Below are 16209 nucleotides of genomic sequence, written 5' to 3' on the forward strand. Positions count from 1 at the left end.
CCCCCCCCGCAGATCCCTATGTCCAGAAGCGGTATAGTCTATCTACTGCCCTCTCGAGTTCCAAAGGAGGCTGTTGTTAAAGGCCCCCTCTATGTCAATAAAGACAGCGAGGGTATCCTATTTCCTTGCCTTTGCTCTTTTTATCCCTGCTACCAGGCTGTGAAGTGCAGTCTTAGTCGATCTACCCGCCTGCTAAGCATGCTACGAGGGGCTAATGGGATTCATTTTCAGCACATCCTCCTTAATGTGCCTATCAACGAGTCTCTCGACCGTTTTCGGTAGGAAAGAACTCAGGCTGATAGGCCGATAGGCTTTGACGTTATCATAGCCGCATTTACCCGATTTAGGAATAAACACAATTCTGACCTCCCGCCATCTTACTTGGGACATGTCCTAGAGCAAGACATGCCCTTAGTGCTAGTAGTAGCCTGTGCAGAAGCAGCGGACCCTTTTTCCGCAGGAAGCCGGGTATACACCATTAGGACCCGGACTCTTGTACATTTCGAAGGAGTCAACATTCCCTCCCCCTGCAATGCTGACTCCTTTCACTTTTTGATGAGATTTTAAAACTCCTTCTGTACCTTCCTGTACCGAGTCCAGTCCTCAACTCTTTCGGTGCCGTACGCTCAGTTCCAGAGTCGCTTAGTCAGGCCCCTCAATCTTCCAAGCTCCCTGTTCCACGCCATTTCTGAAAATACGCCGAACATGACCGTCCTGGGTTACCTCGAGAAAAGAACAGCTCATACTCACTGAAATCAAAGCTCCTTCCAGAGCGCCCGTAGCAGCAGGGCTCCTGTATTAGACATATATCTGTTTGCCCTTCTGCAAGACTGCGGGTCAGCAGGGCAGTCGCAGCCTCGTAGTGTTGCAGGTTCATTTAGAAGCATCGGACGAGTGATGAGGCTTATGTCACCCCCTCGCCGGCCGTCGTGTGGTTCAGCGTGTCCACGCCTTCGGGCCTTCGGGGCGCTCTTACGTTTGGTTTCCCTCCGGACCTGCTGACGTGGCTTTCACGCCCTTAACCCCCTGGCCCAGCAGAGGGGCCTGCTTGGAGCCAGGTGAGGGTCCCTTGAGACCCCTTTCCCGTCCCCCTCGCACTCCCCCTGTCGAACTCCCTGTCCAGCCCAGGTCTCCCCTGACTGCCCCTGGGGCGCCCACGCACTCTGGGCAGGGGAACGGTCTGTCCGCAGCCACACAGCTGCCGATTATTATTATTATCATTATTATTATTATGATTTTTAATGAGATCGCTGAACGATCCACGAGGATTCCGACTTCACCTCGAAGACCGCCCAGCAAGCTAAGCGATACAAACTTTTCCTAATCGCCCTACAATACTGCTCCCTTCAACCGAAGGGTGAGCTCTACTGTAGTCCAGAATCATGCTGTCTAAGTAGACGGAGGGATCCAAGAATGACGGCCTTCTGCATTTGGCCAGCTAACATGAAGGCTTGCCGCCTACATACAGGGATGTTGTTCAGCGCAAATATGAACGATTCTTTCATTTCCCCAAGAGATCCAATTATCAGGACAACCAACTTTACTTTAAATCCCCGATTTATGTGACGTAGCTCAAACAAGAGTGGCTGGTATTTGAGCCGCTTCTCCTCTTCTTTCACTGTAATGTTGCTCTCAGCCGGAGCTGAGAACTCAATGACATCGATGATTTTGTCACCAAAATCGAAGAGGACGATGTCAGGTTTCGTCGCAACGATTGGTCTGACAGTTGCGAACGAGAAGTTCCAGTAAATCTTACACCTCTCGTTCACAACAACGGACTTAATATCTCCTGGAGCATAAGGTAGCACTGGCGTCCTGTCTATCCCATAACAGTGCCGCACATGATAATACAGGACTCTCAAAGCCGCATTATGTCGATGGATATAACTTGTGATGGCATACGTCGGACAAGCCGACAACAAATGCATCAGAGTTTCAGGGGACTGTTTGCAAGCCCGACATCGCGTGTCTGTAACTTGCAACCCCATAATACGATTTTGATAGACTAGGATGTTTATGACACCATCCTGACACGCGCAAATGAAACCCTCAGTCTCTGACATCAAACTAGCTGACTTCAAGAAAGCGAAAGTCAACTGCACGGATAAGCCTTGCTGCTCGACATGGCGAAAGTATACTCCATGCATGCGTCTGTCAACGTACTGGCGAAACAAGCTGGACTGCTCCGCCTGCTTGATGGTCGTTCTACGCCGAACGTTATCCATGCTGGCTAATGAGTCACTAGCCTATCCTCACCAGATGTTATGGTGAAGCGCGTTCTCCAGAGTGGTGCAACATCTTTAATACATCTCACAACATTGTCTTCCACCTCAAGACACTCCAATAACAAGAAAATGAGCTCATGACTCGTGCTATGGAATGCCTTGCGATAGTCGACCCAGGCGACTGATAGGTTGCGATGGTATTGAATCGAATCGCGCAATACGCAACGATCCACCAGCAAACCCTCGTTGCATCCCGACAATCCCCGCTTTGCTCCACGCTGCTCATGAACTGCCTCCCACACTAACCGAATATCACACAGGATGCGCTCATTCAAGATGGTTGTGAACAGCTTATAAAGGGTATTCAGACACGTGATCGGGCGATAATTTTCTGGATTAGTCAAGTCTCCCGTCTTCGGAAGCAGTACAGTCCTCCCCCCCACCAACCAGTCAGGAATAGATTCACTACCGTCAAGAAACGCCGTAAATATCCGAGCGAGGTGATCATGCACAGAGGCGAACCTCTTTCACCAAAAGGCGTTAATTCCATCTGGACCCGGAGCGGCGTGGTTCTTCATACCTCGGACCGCAGAACGAACTTCTTCCTGAGTTACTGGCGAAAACTCGACACGATGCCGACGATGACTTTGACAAAACGCGCGAAATTCTCGGAGGGCCGGGGTCTCCGTCATGAGATTGGGAACCTCACCATAGAGACCACCCCAAAATTCTTAAACTCGTGCGACGGAAGGCATCTTGTCTGGTACTGGCGCCGGTGGATCGAACCAACGATTGGGATCTGACTGGAACACAGAATTGTCAACCAGCCGCCACAATCGCTTCTCCAGAGATTATTATTATTATTATTATTATTATTATTATTATTATTATTATTATTATTATTATTATTATTATTATTATTATTATTATTATTATTATTATTATATTAGTGAGTTACGCATTGAAATTCCATGTGGCTATTAATTAGCCGAGTATGGCGAATTAGGAATTAGTGAGTTACGCATTGAAATTCCATGTGGCTATTAATTAGCCGAGTATGGCGAATTAGGAATCTGTATGCATAAAAATTTGAGAGTTTGTTAAAGATAGTGTCCCGAGCCGGACGGCTCAGAGTTTTCCGAGAGAGTTTTCCGAGTCGGACACATATTATCGAAACACCAGTTAAAAGCTGATCCGAACAAGATTGAAGCGATCATGAAGATGGACGACCCGGCAAGCAAAGAAGAATTGAGAAGATTTCGTGGCGTGGTGAACTATCTTTCGAGATATATTCCCAATCTTACAGCTTTGAATATACTACTACGGAAATTACTCAAGGAGGACGTTGAGTAGATGTGGAGAAGCTGACGACAACTCGTGTACTAACGTACTACGTCTACTATAAATCAATCATCCTTCAACATTGTTTCGAACGGGGGTTTAGATACGGCTCTCGTCCAGGATCAACATCTTATTGCCGATGTCTCGCGTTCTCTGGCGGAGACCGAGCAGAGGTAGGTACCGATCGGTAAAGAGCTCCTGACGATTGCATTCGGCCTTCATCACTTCCGGCAATATGCCTACGGATGCTCAGTGAAGGTACACACCGACCACAAGCCGTTAGTAACAATCGTACGGAAGGACATCAATAAAATTTCTGGAAATCTTCAGCTGATGCTCTTAGAAGTTCTTAAGTATAATCCAGACGTGCAATACGTGCGGGGTAAAGAGATGTTCCTTGCGGACATGCTTTCCAGAACATCACTGGGGGATTCAGTACGTGATGACACTAACCTGAGTGCAGTAGTACACTCTGCCAGGAACAATTTGGCCATCACACCGATCAAGAGAGCACCAATACAAGAGGCTACCGAACGAGACGACGTACTGCAAAAATTAAGACACTATCATCAGCAGGGCTGGCCAGAGTATATTCAAAACGTCACATTAGAGACTCGCTCGTACTGGAACTATCGATACGATATATCTGTGAGTGACGGGCTAGTCTACGTGGAAGATCGACTCATTGTTCCTTCATCGCAGAGGTGAACGATACTTAAACATTCGCATGAAGGTCACGTAGGGGAAGAGAAGACTAAGAAGATTGCCAGAAGTACATCATTCTGATCAGATTTGGCTAAACAAATCAAAGAAATGATCACTAACTGCTTTGGGTTCCACCAGTTCCACTGATTCAGTCAAAAAGAACCTCTTTTGAGTCATACCACACCACCAAGGCCATGAACTAAGATTGCCACAGATATCCTCGATTACGGTGGCTGCACATACCTAGTAATCATAGATTACTTCTCGGGGGGTACCATTTTTTCTGTCACGGATGTGTACAAAATTACAAGGAAATTGTATTTCACTTAATCCAACGACACATCGACCATCCAGTTCCATCTGGTTCGGAAGTGACGTTGTGTATTCCGCATTATCGGACCCATTAGTTGAACCCATTTTGTATATTGCGCCATGCACTTTGTGCATTATCGATAGTAACAGTTGCAGGCACTATCTTTATTGAAGAATGTTTTGAACTGTTTTAAGAACTAACAATTTGCTGCAATACATCCGCATATTTATATGTCCTATCACGAAATAGTATTTCTTTATCAGAAGAGAGTTTTTGAACACTGGCAGCTACAAATTCTTTCCTCTTGTCAGTTTATATGCAAACAGGTATTCGACGGGTATTCGATGCTGATTTATCCATTTCAGTGGTTGAACCCAGGCAAACTTGCTTAAAACGTTAATAACTATCAGTAAATACTAAACTACTCGCAAGAGACCTAAATTGGGATGATGTGAAAATTGTTCTCAACTTTCCTGATTAGAAATATCCCTTGGACCTCACACAACTCAAAAATTGTTTTGATTCCACTCTTGGTATTACTGACATCAAAGAGATTGCTCTTAAACAGACAGCTGACCTTCAGGGTCTGGTTTGTATGCTAAGGGATGTACATCTAGTACTCCCCTCAGGAGCACTTAAGGGTACTTCTCGATTCCCTAGAGATTGTTCTCCCTTTGCCCCCATGTAGGACTGATGTTGTACGCGGGATGGACTGCTCTTTTGCTGATCTTCAAGACGCGACTAATGGAACTCCTGAGCTCGAGTGCCACGGAATGTCCAAATCAGCGATGTAGAGCTTGCTCAACTGGTTATCTCATAATTTAAATTGGCCTCCCTAGTAAATATTCAAATCACTATCGAAAAGCGCATATATCATAAAGAGAGCTTCAAACTCACTTCGGTTAAAACCAAGTGGGAAAAATTTATGGCAGAATTGAATGAAACATACTCTGAATTTCTACAACCTGAGTATGATTTCTCCTCCTGAGAAACATCAATTTTTCACTTGTCATCTATGGAACACTATTAGAAAATACACACCACAAAAGAGAGAGGTTCTGCCTAAAAGACAAGAATCCAGTAGCTTGGTGGGACAGTGAGTGTGATTGAGCTAAGCGCCTGTGACCAGCTGCTTTTAAAAAGTGGTCTTATACAAAGAATGAAGAGAATTATTCATTTAAAAGGAAAAGAACATTAAATTTTAGAAACTTTGCCGAAACTATTGACATTAGGAATAATATTGAATAATATTGTAACGAGCATCGGGGATGCCCGTTAGAATCCCCAAGAAAAGAAGAAATCGGGAGAGAGAGTGAGACCATTAGGAGGTAGTTTAGGTTCAGGAAAATTAGGACTTCCCCCCTTTCGGGGTGGTTTAGAATAGGTTAAGGGTTAGGGGGAGTTTTTGAGGATAGGGTAAGCCCTCCGGATCGGGTAGGTCCGGCTAAAAAGCCGGCGCTCCAGGAAAAAGGGTTTAAGGGATTAATTGGTACGGGTGGAAGGCCGGACGGGGTAAAAATATTAGCAACCTCGACGGAGTGCCAAAGACTGATTACGGGTGGAAGGTCGTAAGGGGTAGATGCAGTCACTACCCCTACGAATTGCCAAGACTGCATACGGGTGGAAGGCCGCTCGGGATAAAATCAGTCATTATCCCGGCGGATTGCCAAATTAAGTAAGGGTTAGGGAAATAAAATTAGGTTTAAGAGCTAGAAATAAGGGTCTTTTAGTCACGAGAATCCCGGAGAACCGATCCGGAAAAGGAAATGAGGGCGATAAGAAAATTTCAGGGATGGGGAATTAATTCGAATTTGAATTAATTCTCCCGCGAAGGGCTTGACCCAGAATAAGGTAGAGGGATCCACGAATCGACACCCGATCGATTGGTAGGCGTGATTAGGGGGTCAGCGCAACGCGACACTGACCTCCGAAAATCAGTTACACATTAACCGCGGTAACATCCACACGTGAGTGAACAGGAGTGAGTAGTGAGAATTAACGAGTGCATCACCCAGGATATCAGGACAATTTGCTGCAGCCAGGATGGTCCTGAAGAGAAAGAGGAAGGCAGCGAGGAAAACGACCGTGAGTTTTTACGGTTATATTTAGAGATTTTTCTCCTTTTGGCGGCTCCCCGATAATTATTGGCGGTTGTGATATTTTTCCGAGCCATGGAAATGGCCTCGGTTGTGTCCCCCAAAGTTTGGGTGGTTTGGAAGAGGTTTGGGGAGGATCTTTCCGAATAAATTCGGCTTACATTATCCCCCAGTGCGGTTGGGAGGTCATTGGTGAAAAATGTGGGGTTTTGAGAGCATTTGTATGGGAGTTATGAGGGAAAATGGTCCATGGCCAACGAACAAGGCCAGCGGTTCTCCCTCGTGGTGCCATCGAGGCAGCTAGCGAGTGTTTATGCGCAACAGGTGGGGAATCGCGCGTTAAATTCCCGCGTGGTTATTAATTACGTTAACGGGGTTAATTATGGGCCCTTACGCCTGAACTTTTGTGGGAGTGTGGGGAATGATGTCCCGGACCAGATGGTCAAGGGTTTTCCGGAATCTGCTGAGCAGATTTCGAGTTATCGAATTTAAGGTGAAGTTGGAATTTTTTTGTGTATTTCTCCTCTCTGCTAACCGAGCAGCGAGGCATAGTGCCGTCTCTCTCGCTCTCTCTCTCGCTCGCGCTCACTCGTAGAGGGTCCGATTCCGGGAAATTATCGATTTCCCGGGCGGAAATAATATTTCGGTTATTCCTCGGATTATCGCCAATCGATAATCCTTGAGGCCGCATTCCGATGAGATTATTGGATGCTGGTGTGGGATATTCAGCAATATATTCGGTATTTGTTAAATAATTTATGTTCGCGGCGATTTAAGGAGGCAGTTGAAGTTTTATTTGGGTTTTTGTTAGAAAATACCTATTTCGCGATAACTGAAAAGGAGAATTAAATTTGGATTTGGAGATTTTTAGCTGGAACGTAATATTTAGAGGAAATTAAAAATGGCTAGTGAGATTCGGAAGCAGATTGGTATAATACAATTTTTTATCATTTATTACTCTTGTACTGAATTTTGACGTTAACAGCGGAATACGTAAGGACAATGTTTGATTGCATTAATTTATTTCTCGCCTCCCGTTTCCTTTCTTTTTGGTATTTTTCCCGATTTTTGCAGTAACCTTGCCCCCATCTATGATCCACCCCTCTCTCCACAACTGGCATACTGAGCGACCCCAGGACCGTCACCTTTCCCCAAAAGCCTAATTATCCTTTCCGTTCCCTTCAGGTTTCCTTTTTGATTTTAGGGTATATTTTGGAGTTAGAGCTTTAGGAGTTTGAGGTACGATTTTCGATACCATGAATTTCAAGGTTAGTTAAGTTTAGGTTTACAGAAATTTCCGGTTTGGTAATTCCGGTTAAAGATTACTTGGCGCCCATTTGGTTAAATTTTAGCAGGTTTTATTAGGCTCAGGGCAAGTAGGGCGAAGGTAATGGGCATTTTCCATTCCCCGGGGAAATGTCACGTTACAATATATATATATTGAGTGTAAATTTCCGTCGATAATTCGCAATCCATTCACGATACTTGCGCTTTCTGTAATTTTCTGTGTAGTTTTTATGTAAATGGAAAACTCGTAGTCAGCATATTTCGCTGCTATTTGCAGTAGATCAGCAGTATTTGCAAAACCACCGGTTTCTAAGTAAAAAAAAAACCAAAATTGGTTCAGTATTTTTATTTACAACGGCGATAGGAAGAGGTATCTCAAAATTTTGAAGGAGTTCTATATTCGATTGATACGTTGTTCCCTCAGCAAGTTCATTTCTATTTCTTATTTCCGTCTTTCGTTTTTTTTTAAATAAGCGATTTAATTTACAATGACGTGATGAGGTTTTTTGGTACCTTTTTTCTGAAAATGAATCAATCTTGTGATTGTATTTGAGAGTATATTTACCTGGAGATAACGTTAATTGATTAATAACATCTGTGATATACTTCTCTCCGTTGTTTTTTTTACTTATAGCACAAGCTACTCGAGTATCTCCAGCAGGTGATGTTCCGTAAACCCAAGTAGGATTTGCCAAGCGTAGTTACTTAGGCCGAGGCTTGGCTGAGTCGTGGCGTTCATATAATTGGCTCACCAAACATGGGCCAATGCATGACCCCAGATTGGTTTTCAATTAATAATTAACCAATTGATAGCCGAGTCTTGACAGAGTATTGGTGAGCCAAGCATCAGTATGCCAATCTCGGGCCAACGCTTGGCTAACAGTTGGACCTCGAAGCATTGGTAGAACATCAATGGCTCAATGCCTGTCAAGTAATGGCGAACCAGAGACTGGAGCTGCATTGCTCGGCCAACACTTGGCCCAGAGTTGATTAACTGAAAATTGGCAGAGTTTTTCTAGTTCAGCACTTCGTGAGCCAATTATGTACCAGATAAATGTAGTCCATTGCTCAGCCAATGCTCGACCCAATGGTGGCTGCCTGAAAATTAGTAGGGCATGGCTGGCCCCAAACTTCGATAACTCATGGCAAATCAAACATCGATCGCCACTTCCTTGGCCAATGAGTGGCCGAATGTTGGCCATTTGTAGATCAGTAAAAAAATCTTTGACCCAATGTTATAACAATTGTTAGCCAATTAAACACTAATATTCTAATTCTCAATCAATTTTTGATACTAGTTCGATTGATTTTTTCAAGGAAAACCTCAAAACGCCGAAGTCTTCATCACTTTATGTACATATCAATCTAATTTTTTTTAATCTCACTCATGTTTTTTAATGTTCCGATTTTTTTACTGACAAAACGAATTTTCACAATACGGGCGGGATTTGTGGAACTTGAGGTGAAAAGGCTGACATGAAACAGTGTTTTTTCAATTTTATTTAATAATGTGTTTTTTTTTAATCCATTGAAAAAACAAAAGACGAACGAAAAACCAGAGCGCCACAAGTTTGAATATGATTATATTGCCGACAACCAGTTGAGTGGCATCTGTCAAGCATTCCAGTACGGATAAAAAATGTCTTCAAGGTATTATCGGGTCAAAAAGCACCGAATTTTGAAAAAAAAAATTGGCCGTCAGTTATTCTGAAAATATTTCGGGGGTGATTGCAAATAACGATCATGAGATTGACTGTACGTCATCACAACTAATTGCGAATAATTCAAGCAATATTGGTGCAGAAAGTGAAATCAACTCTGAGTTACATAACCCTTCCCTTGAAAACTTGTCCTTGTCAAAAGATGAAGAGTATCCTGTGCCTACAGTAGAGAGAAATGAGGAGGTTTCAGGAAATTTTACGGTAACACCAAGTACTGTTAATCAGAACATTAGGCTAAGGGAGAAACTTAAACAATGGGTTTTACGCAATCTTAATAGTTTAAGGTTAAGTGGAGTCTCAGAATTATTGGTGATATTAAGAGAATATCATCAGGATCTACCTAAATCAGCTCAGACTCTTATTGGTACTACCCATAGTAGGAAAATTATGTCAATGGCAAGTGCTTTATGGTCTGAAGATGAGCAACAATATCTTGAAAGAGAATATCACTGGTTAGGCATAAAAAATGGCCTGGAGAAAGCAATCTCCCGAATGTTTACATAGAAGATGAAATTGCAGTTTTTGTTCACATCAATGGGATGCAGATATACGAAAATTCCGCCAAAACAGTGTGGCCGATTGCCGTTAAAATTCGTCATCAAAATTACGTCACCAAGCCATTTATTGTGGGAATCTACTGTGGTGATGCCAAGCCCCTATCAGCTGATGTTTACATGCACGATTTTATTACTGAAATTTCAACTTTGACAAAACAAGGCGTTAATTTACATGGAAAGCACTATACCGTCAAATTTTTAGGTGTTATAGCCGATTCCCCTGCACGTGCTTTCATTAAGTGCATCAAATCTCCAAGAACTTTCTATGCATGTGAAAGATGTGAGACGAAGGGCATATCCATTAAAACGTCAAAAAAAGGTTCAAAACGAGTCTATCCAGAAATGCATGCTCCAAAACGAACGGGAGAATCATTCAACCTTGGCCATCAACCTTTGCATCATCATCCAGAACAGCGATCAACACAGTTTGATCAAGTGAGATGCGTTGTTTTAGACGTTATGCACCTGTGGTATAGTGGAGTCCAGAAATGGCTCTTGGTGAAGTGGCTGTCACTTAAAAATTGTGCAAAAATTACGGTAAAACTTACGAGAGTACTGAAACGTTCCCTAGACGCGATTGCAGCTGATATTCCTGCGGAATTTCAAAGAAAAAGGTTTGACTTCAGGTTCTATTCTAGTTGGAAAAAACGCAGTATAGATTTCTCGTGCACTATGTGGACCTTCCATTTTTCACGACATCGTCCCCAAAGATCACTACCAGCATTACTTACTGCTTTTTATGGCATGTCGTATTCTCATCGGTGGAAATCTCAGCCAGACTAACATCGACTATGCTGAATATTTGTTAAGAACTTTCTTCCACCAACCGAGAATATTATATGAATCTGATTCTCAGGTATTAAGTCTCCATAACTTAATCCATGTACCTGATCACGTAAGGACCTATAATTTACCTCAGTGCAACTTCGAAAATCTTTGCTCCTTCTGAGTGAAATATCACCCCAAAGGCTGATATTTCACTCAGAAGGAGCAAAGATTTTCGAAGTGGATAGAAAACAATACAGCGAAGTGACCAAAATAGTATTTAATAATAGTACATTGACGTAAAAGCATCCCAACAATACAATTGCTTTAAAAGACGGTAAAATCGCGGTGATAAAAAAAATTCTCTCACTTATTTCAGACCACAATAGTGCTCCAGACATCTCGTCATTATTTGTACTTGGCTGTATTGACAGTATTCAAGTCGAAGTTTTTACCAGTCCAACTTCCTCCTATGATGTGGCCGTTGTGGAAGTAACCGCGGTTTCAGACAGAGAACAATTAATTCCTCTAAAAAACATTCAATCCAAGTGTGTGTTATTGCATATTCATGGCAAACAATTCGCGATCTCCCTATCCCATAAGCGAATGTGCATACATTGAAGTATAAACCAGTGTTTGTTAATTTAATTGAAAAATAATAATATACGACAACAATCATGTCAGACTGAAATTTGTTTCGTGCGCCGCCACGTTGTTACGCGTTGCAACCTCCCTTTGGCTATTTTTACTAAGATGGCCGCATTCTGGACTTGAAGATACCGCGTCTCAATAATTATTGTGAATAATGATGTCAGTGTAGATTATAAGCTATACCAAAACAAATAAATAAAAACCGTAATTTCAAGGATACTATTCGAAATTTAAAACGGTCAATTGACATCGTCACGCATCTCAACGACCGAGTGAGCAAGTTCAGTGCAACAAGTGTGCACGTGGATATGTAAACCCGGCACATTCTCGCTTGGTGTGACGCCCCCACTCGCTGTGAATATTTTTATTGATAAGCTTTAATTTAAGTTTGACTTAAACTTGCAATTTTTAATCAATGTTGAAAAAAAACATCATAGACATTTATTGAACTTCAGCGGCATAGTACAACTAGTTTATAAAATAACCTAAAAATCTGCATGATGGCTGATGGCGTGAAACGCACCCAGGCAAAAAAAAACATGGATTTTTATATACTTATTTTCTGCTCACCGTGGTTAGTTATGAGATTCAAAATTTTGACCTACATTTTTAGGAGTTTCACGACAATCCAGATGTGAAATATGGCATTGTGCGATTTTTGCATGAATTTGATAGTGACGGGAAAGAAGTGGTAGATATTGCAGCAAGACCGTGGATCAAAAAATCGCATCATAATTGTTACACAGTTAGATATTTTCCCAACAATTGTTTCAGCAAAAGAGAAAAATTCTCAAAGTACTTGGTAGAACCAAAGAACAATTGGAAAGAATATCCAATGGATTTCCTAGGCATTGCTTGTAAGGAGAGAAGTGTGAACCATTTCATCTCAATTTTTAGGCAATGTTAAAAGTTCTTCCCTAAAAACAATTTGTTCAGTTCTGAGAATAATCTCCTGAGTTCTTTCCCAGAAATAACTGAGTGCAGAGATATTATTGGAGAATATGAATCGAACCTAGAACGTTTTTGATATGTATGATGATTTAGGCTGTATCTTTCAGAAATTGAGGTTTCAAAAGTTTTGAAGGGATTTTTATTGTCAGCTCTAATGATATGAGATTTTGTTTCAAACTGAGATTGTCAAGTAGAGAATATGAAATTATATCTGTTAAACTTCTAATTGAATATTTTCTACGTTCATAGTTGATTTATAGCAAGCTGAATGACGCTTGAACAAATCACAAAGAACACAGAATATTGAGTCGACAGACACAGAAATGCGGAATCGCCGCAAATTAATATCTGATAAGCAATGTGAACCACAACGCGTTCTATTACTGAATGCATTCAGATCCACATCAGGTTTAGACACGATTAAAAATTTAGATAAACTATCTGGAAAATCGCAGATCGATGACAGTACCAGTGACAGTAACGTTGAACATTCTGGGCCTTTCAAGAATAAAAATTCAAAAAAACACAAGAAAGTATCTGCAATAATCGAGTTCGCAAGCACTAATGATTCAGGAAGCACCCAGAAAGATTTCTTCGCCGGAAGCAGAGACACCCAAGACCTTGACGAGATATAACACTGATGAAAAAGAAAACGCTAGTAAGGGAACTTATGTTAATTTTTTTTTATCATTGTTCATCATTCGCGCATTTTCAGCATAATTCATTAGTATACTACATTTCCATTTCATGAATTCGCAGAAGAACTGAAGGAGTCTTCACACCATGTGAGGCAGACCCCAGCTGTGGCCGCCAATATGAGAGCTTTAATAGAAGTGGACAACGATGGAAGTGGATCCTATAGTGAGTAAAATTTTTAAAATATATGCGGAAAAATCACAATGCACATATTAATTTCCAGGACGACTTCTTCAAGATATGCAAAAGATAATAAGTGATGAAATTATCACGGCTAAGACCAGTATACTGCATGACATTTCTCACAAGATAGAAGAGCTAAAAATTACCATACTACAGACTAATATTCCCAAAATACCCAATGCTATTAACGATCAAGTAACAAAAAAATTCAGGACTAAATTGCCGGTTCAGTCACTTGAAGATTTTCTTGCAATGGACGAAACATTAAAAGAGCAGGAAACGCAAAATGCATGCAAGTAATTTTCATTTTACCACAATAATCTTGAAATTGGTGACTTCAATCTTTTTTTTACAGCTGATGCTACACTCCAATATCACTTACAGCATTGCTTTATTAAAGAATGGTGTTGTAAAACTCATGGAAAGCACGATAGGGAAAGCAGTGGCTTTGGAGTATTCTGGGTCTGGAAGAGAAATCCATGGTCAAGCTAAACGTAGTTTTAAAGTCACCAAGACGTGCGAAATTTTGAAAGCTGCTATTATCCGAAAATTTCAAGGCACTGTTGAGGAGAAGTCTATCCAATCGACGATTAGCACATGGTTGTCTGGAGCACCAGATCGAAGTGGAGGACGTAAAGAGCGTGAGGAAAAGAAGAAGATGAAGCTGAAGCTTCTGGAGAGACGAGATGATCTTCCACCTGAGCAAATAGACTAAAGTGTGGTTATTTTTTTTTTGTTTTCAAGAATGAAACTTTGTTTCTTATTCCTTCCATAGCTTTAGATTTATTGATTATAATAGAAAAAATGTTTTCATTTATTGCAAATATTTTCGACAGAAATAACCGAATGTTTTTTTTTCATATATTTTTAATAATGTTGAGATATATTACTGATATGGAGGACGGATAATATTCTTTCAACGTTCAGAATTTTATTTTTGTTTTCTTCGGTTTTCTTATGTTCGAATTCTGGGAATGATTTGAATAATATTGATTCGAAGGTTTTTCTTTTTATGTTCTTGATATATTCTTTAAAAATGTGTCAATTTGTGTTCGAGTTTTCTCGTTCTTTTTTTCTGAATGTCCAATTGTTTACTCTTTGTACTTTAACTATCAATAAAAACTCATATTAAAAAACAAATATTATTCTATTCTATAAGTAACATATCTGGCTAGCCATTATCAGACAAGGCTTGGTAGGAACGACTGGGCCTTTCCTAATAGTGACAGTAGGACCAATATTGAGACTATAATGGGGCCAGTCTTGGCAACAATCGAATGGTTAGTTATTCGGGAAATAGTCATTGGGCCAGTAATGGCTGTATGCGTTGGGCCATTCTAGCGTCCCTTGACTGGGCCCGAGTTATCATCCACGATACGGCCCAGTTATGGGCCAGACATTAAGGGGTGGGTAAGGTTTGTTTCGTCGAAAAAAGACCTTTTTTCATGAATTTTTTTAGAAAAAATTATTGCTGTAGGTGTATTTTACTTATTATTATATGAAAGTACAACATTTGAAGGATACTTAAAAAAAGTTTCATCGAAAAATAGGGAGGAATAACGGATTTATCGTCGATCTCTGCAGGCACCTCGATAAGAAGTTTTTGTGCAGTGACTAGCCTACAGCATCACTGGATCATCTGAAACCAAAAAAGCAAAATGCTTTCTTTAGTTTATTAGTTTATCTTCCAATTGACGTCGAGTATTTTTTTAATTTTTCAATTTTTCAATTTTTGGTACCATTTTCAAGCCAAAATAACGATTTTAGACGAAAAAATCGACCTATTTGTTATTGTAAAATTGTTAATAATTAAAATTTTTGGAAAAACTCGACGTCATTCGAGAGCTATATATATCTAGAATATTTGTACAAAATTTCGAAACGATCGATGCAGTAGTTTTTTCTGTAGGCTGGTCACCGACTTTAAAAATGACATATTTGGGAAAATCGATTTAAAGCTTTGTACACTGAAAAAATGAAGATGAAAAAACCTGGATTTTTAAATAAAATACGTACATGTCATCATCGATGCCAGGTCCATACAGTACATTACTATCATCCAGGTTATCTAAGGCATCTTTTTGCTCCTGTCTGCGTAAAACTCTGCCTCCTTTGGTCTCGCGAGCAGCTCGCTCGTCCGCCTTGCTGATCCGAGAGGAGTCGGTCGAGCGCGCCTGCGGCCTCAATCTTTTTCTTGGACGGCTTATTCTTCGGCCACTCTCTTCACGTCCTTCTCTGCCAGTTATTTTCGTCATTTTTTCGATGTTAAATACTGTGACGAGGCAGAATCTTGCGCCCCCCCCCCCTGCCCCCTAATTAATACAGCTTATTTGTCCTAGGTTAAGTTAGGTTTAAGTTACTCTTTTTTCGCCACCGTTGGGCAACCCATCCCCAGATATTCCTTACCCCCGTCCCCGTAGGAAAAAATTATGAAGAATAGAGTAATAGGAGAAAACAGAGAAACTGAAGAAAGTAGGTTAATAGGAGGACAGGAAGAAAAGGTTAAAAATGAAGTTTTGTTGAAACGGTTGGGACCATCGGCCCCACAACCATCAAACACGAAAAATGGAAGATCAAGGAAGATCGTTAGGCAAAGGGAAGAAATGAGCAACGAGACCCCAACCCTGACGAATCAAATCCCAGCACTCATGTCCCTAAAAATCCCATGCCCCTTTGAATTGCAAGATACCCCCTACCCTCAACCCTTCAAAAGACCAA

General features: G+C 41.2%; 1 protein-coding gene across 2 annotated transcripts; it reads left to right on the forward strand.

The window, feature by feature from the left end:
• The first annotated feature begins 12080 nt into the window (after window positions 1-12080).
• On the forward strand, window positions 12081-14485 carry LOC105272489 (uncharacterized). 2 transcript variants are annotated; one of them, XM_011314644.1, is made up of 4 exons: window positions 12081-13270; window positions 13372-13473; window positions 13532-13787; window positions 13847-14485. In XM_011314644.1, exons 3-4 carry the CDS (start codon window positions 13782-13784, stop codon window positions 14204-14206), a joined length of 366 nt encoding a protein of 121 aa, XP_011312946.1. In that variant the 5' UTR covers window positions 12081-13270; window positions 13372-13473; window positions 13532-13781; the 3' UTR covers window positions 14207-14485. The 2 variants fall into 2 exon arrangements, with proteins under 2 accessions (XP_011312946.1, XP_011312945.1); XM_011314643.1 differs by lacking the exon at window positions 13532-13787 and having other exon boundaries at window positions 12082-13270.
• The last annotated feature ends 1724 nt before the right edge of the window (window positions 14486-16209 follow it).

Source organism: Fopius arisanus, unplaced genomic scaffold (genome assembly GCF_000806365.1).
Source record: "Fopius arisanus strain USDA-PBARC FA_bdor unplaced genomic scaffold, ASM80636v1 scaffold00192, whole genome shotgun sequence".
Classification (NCBI taxonomy): Eukaryota; Metazoa; Arthropoda; class Insecta; order Hymenoptera; family Braconidae; genus Fopius; species Fopius arisanus.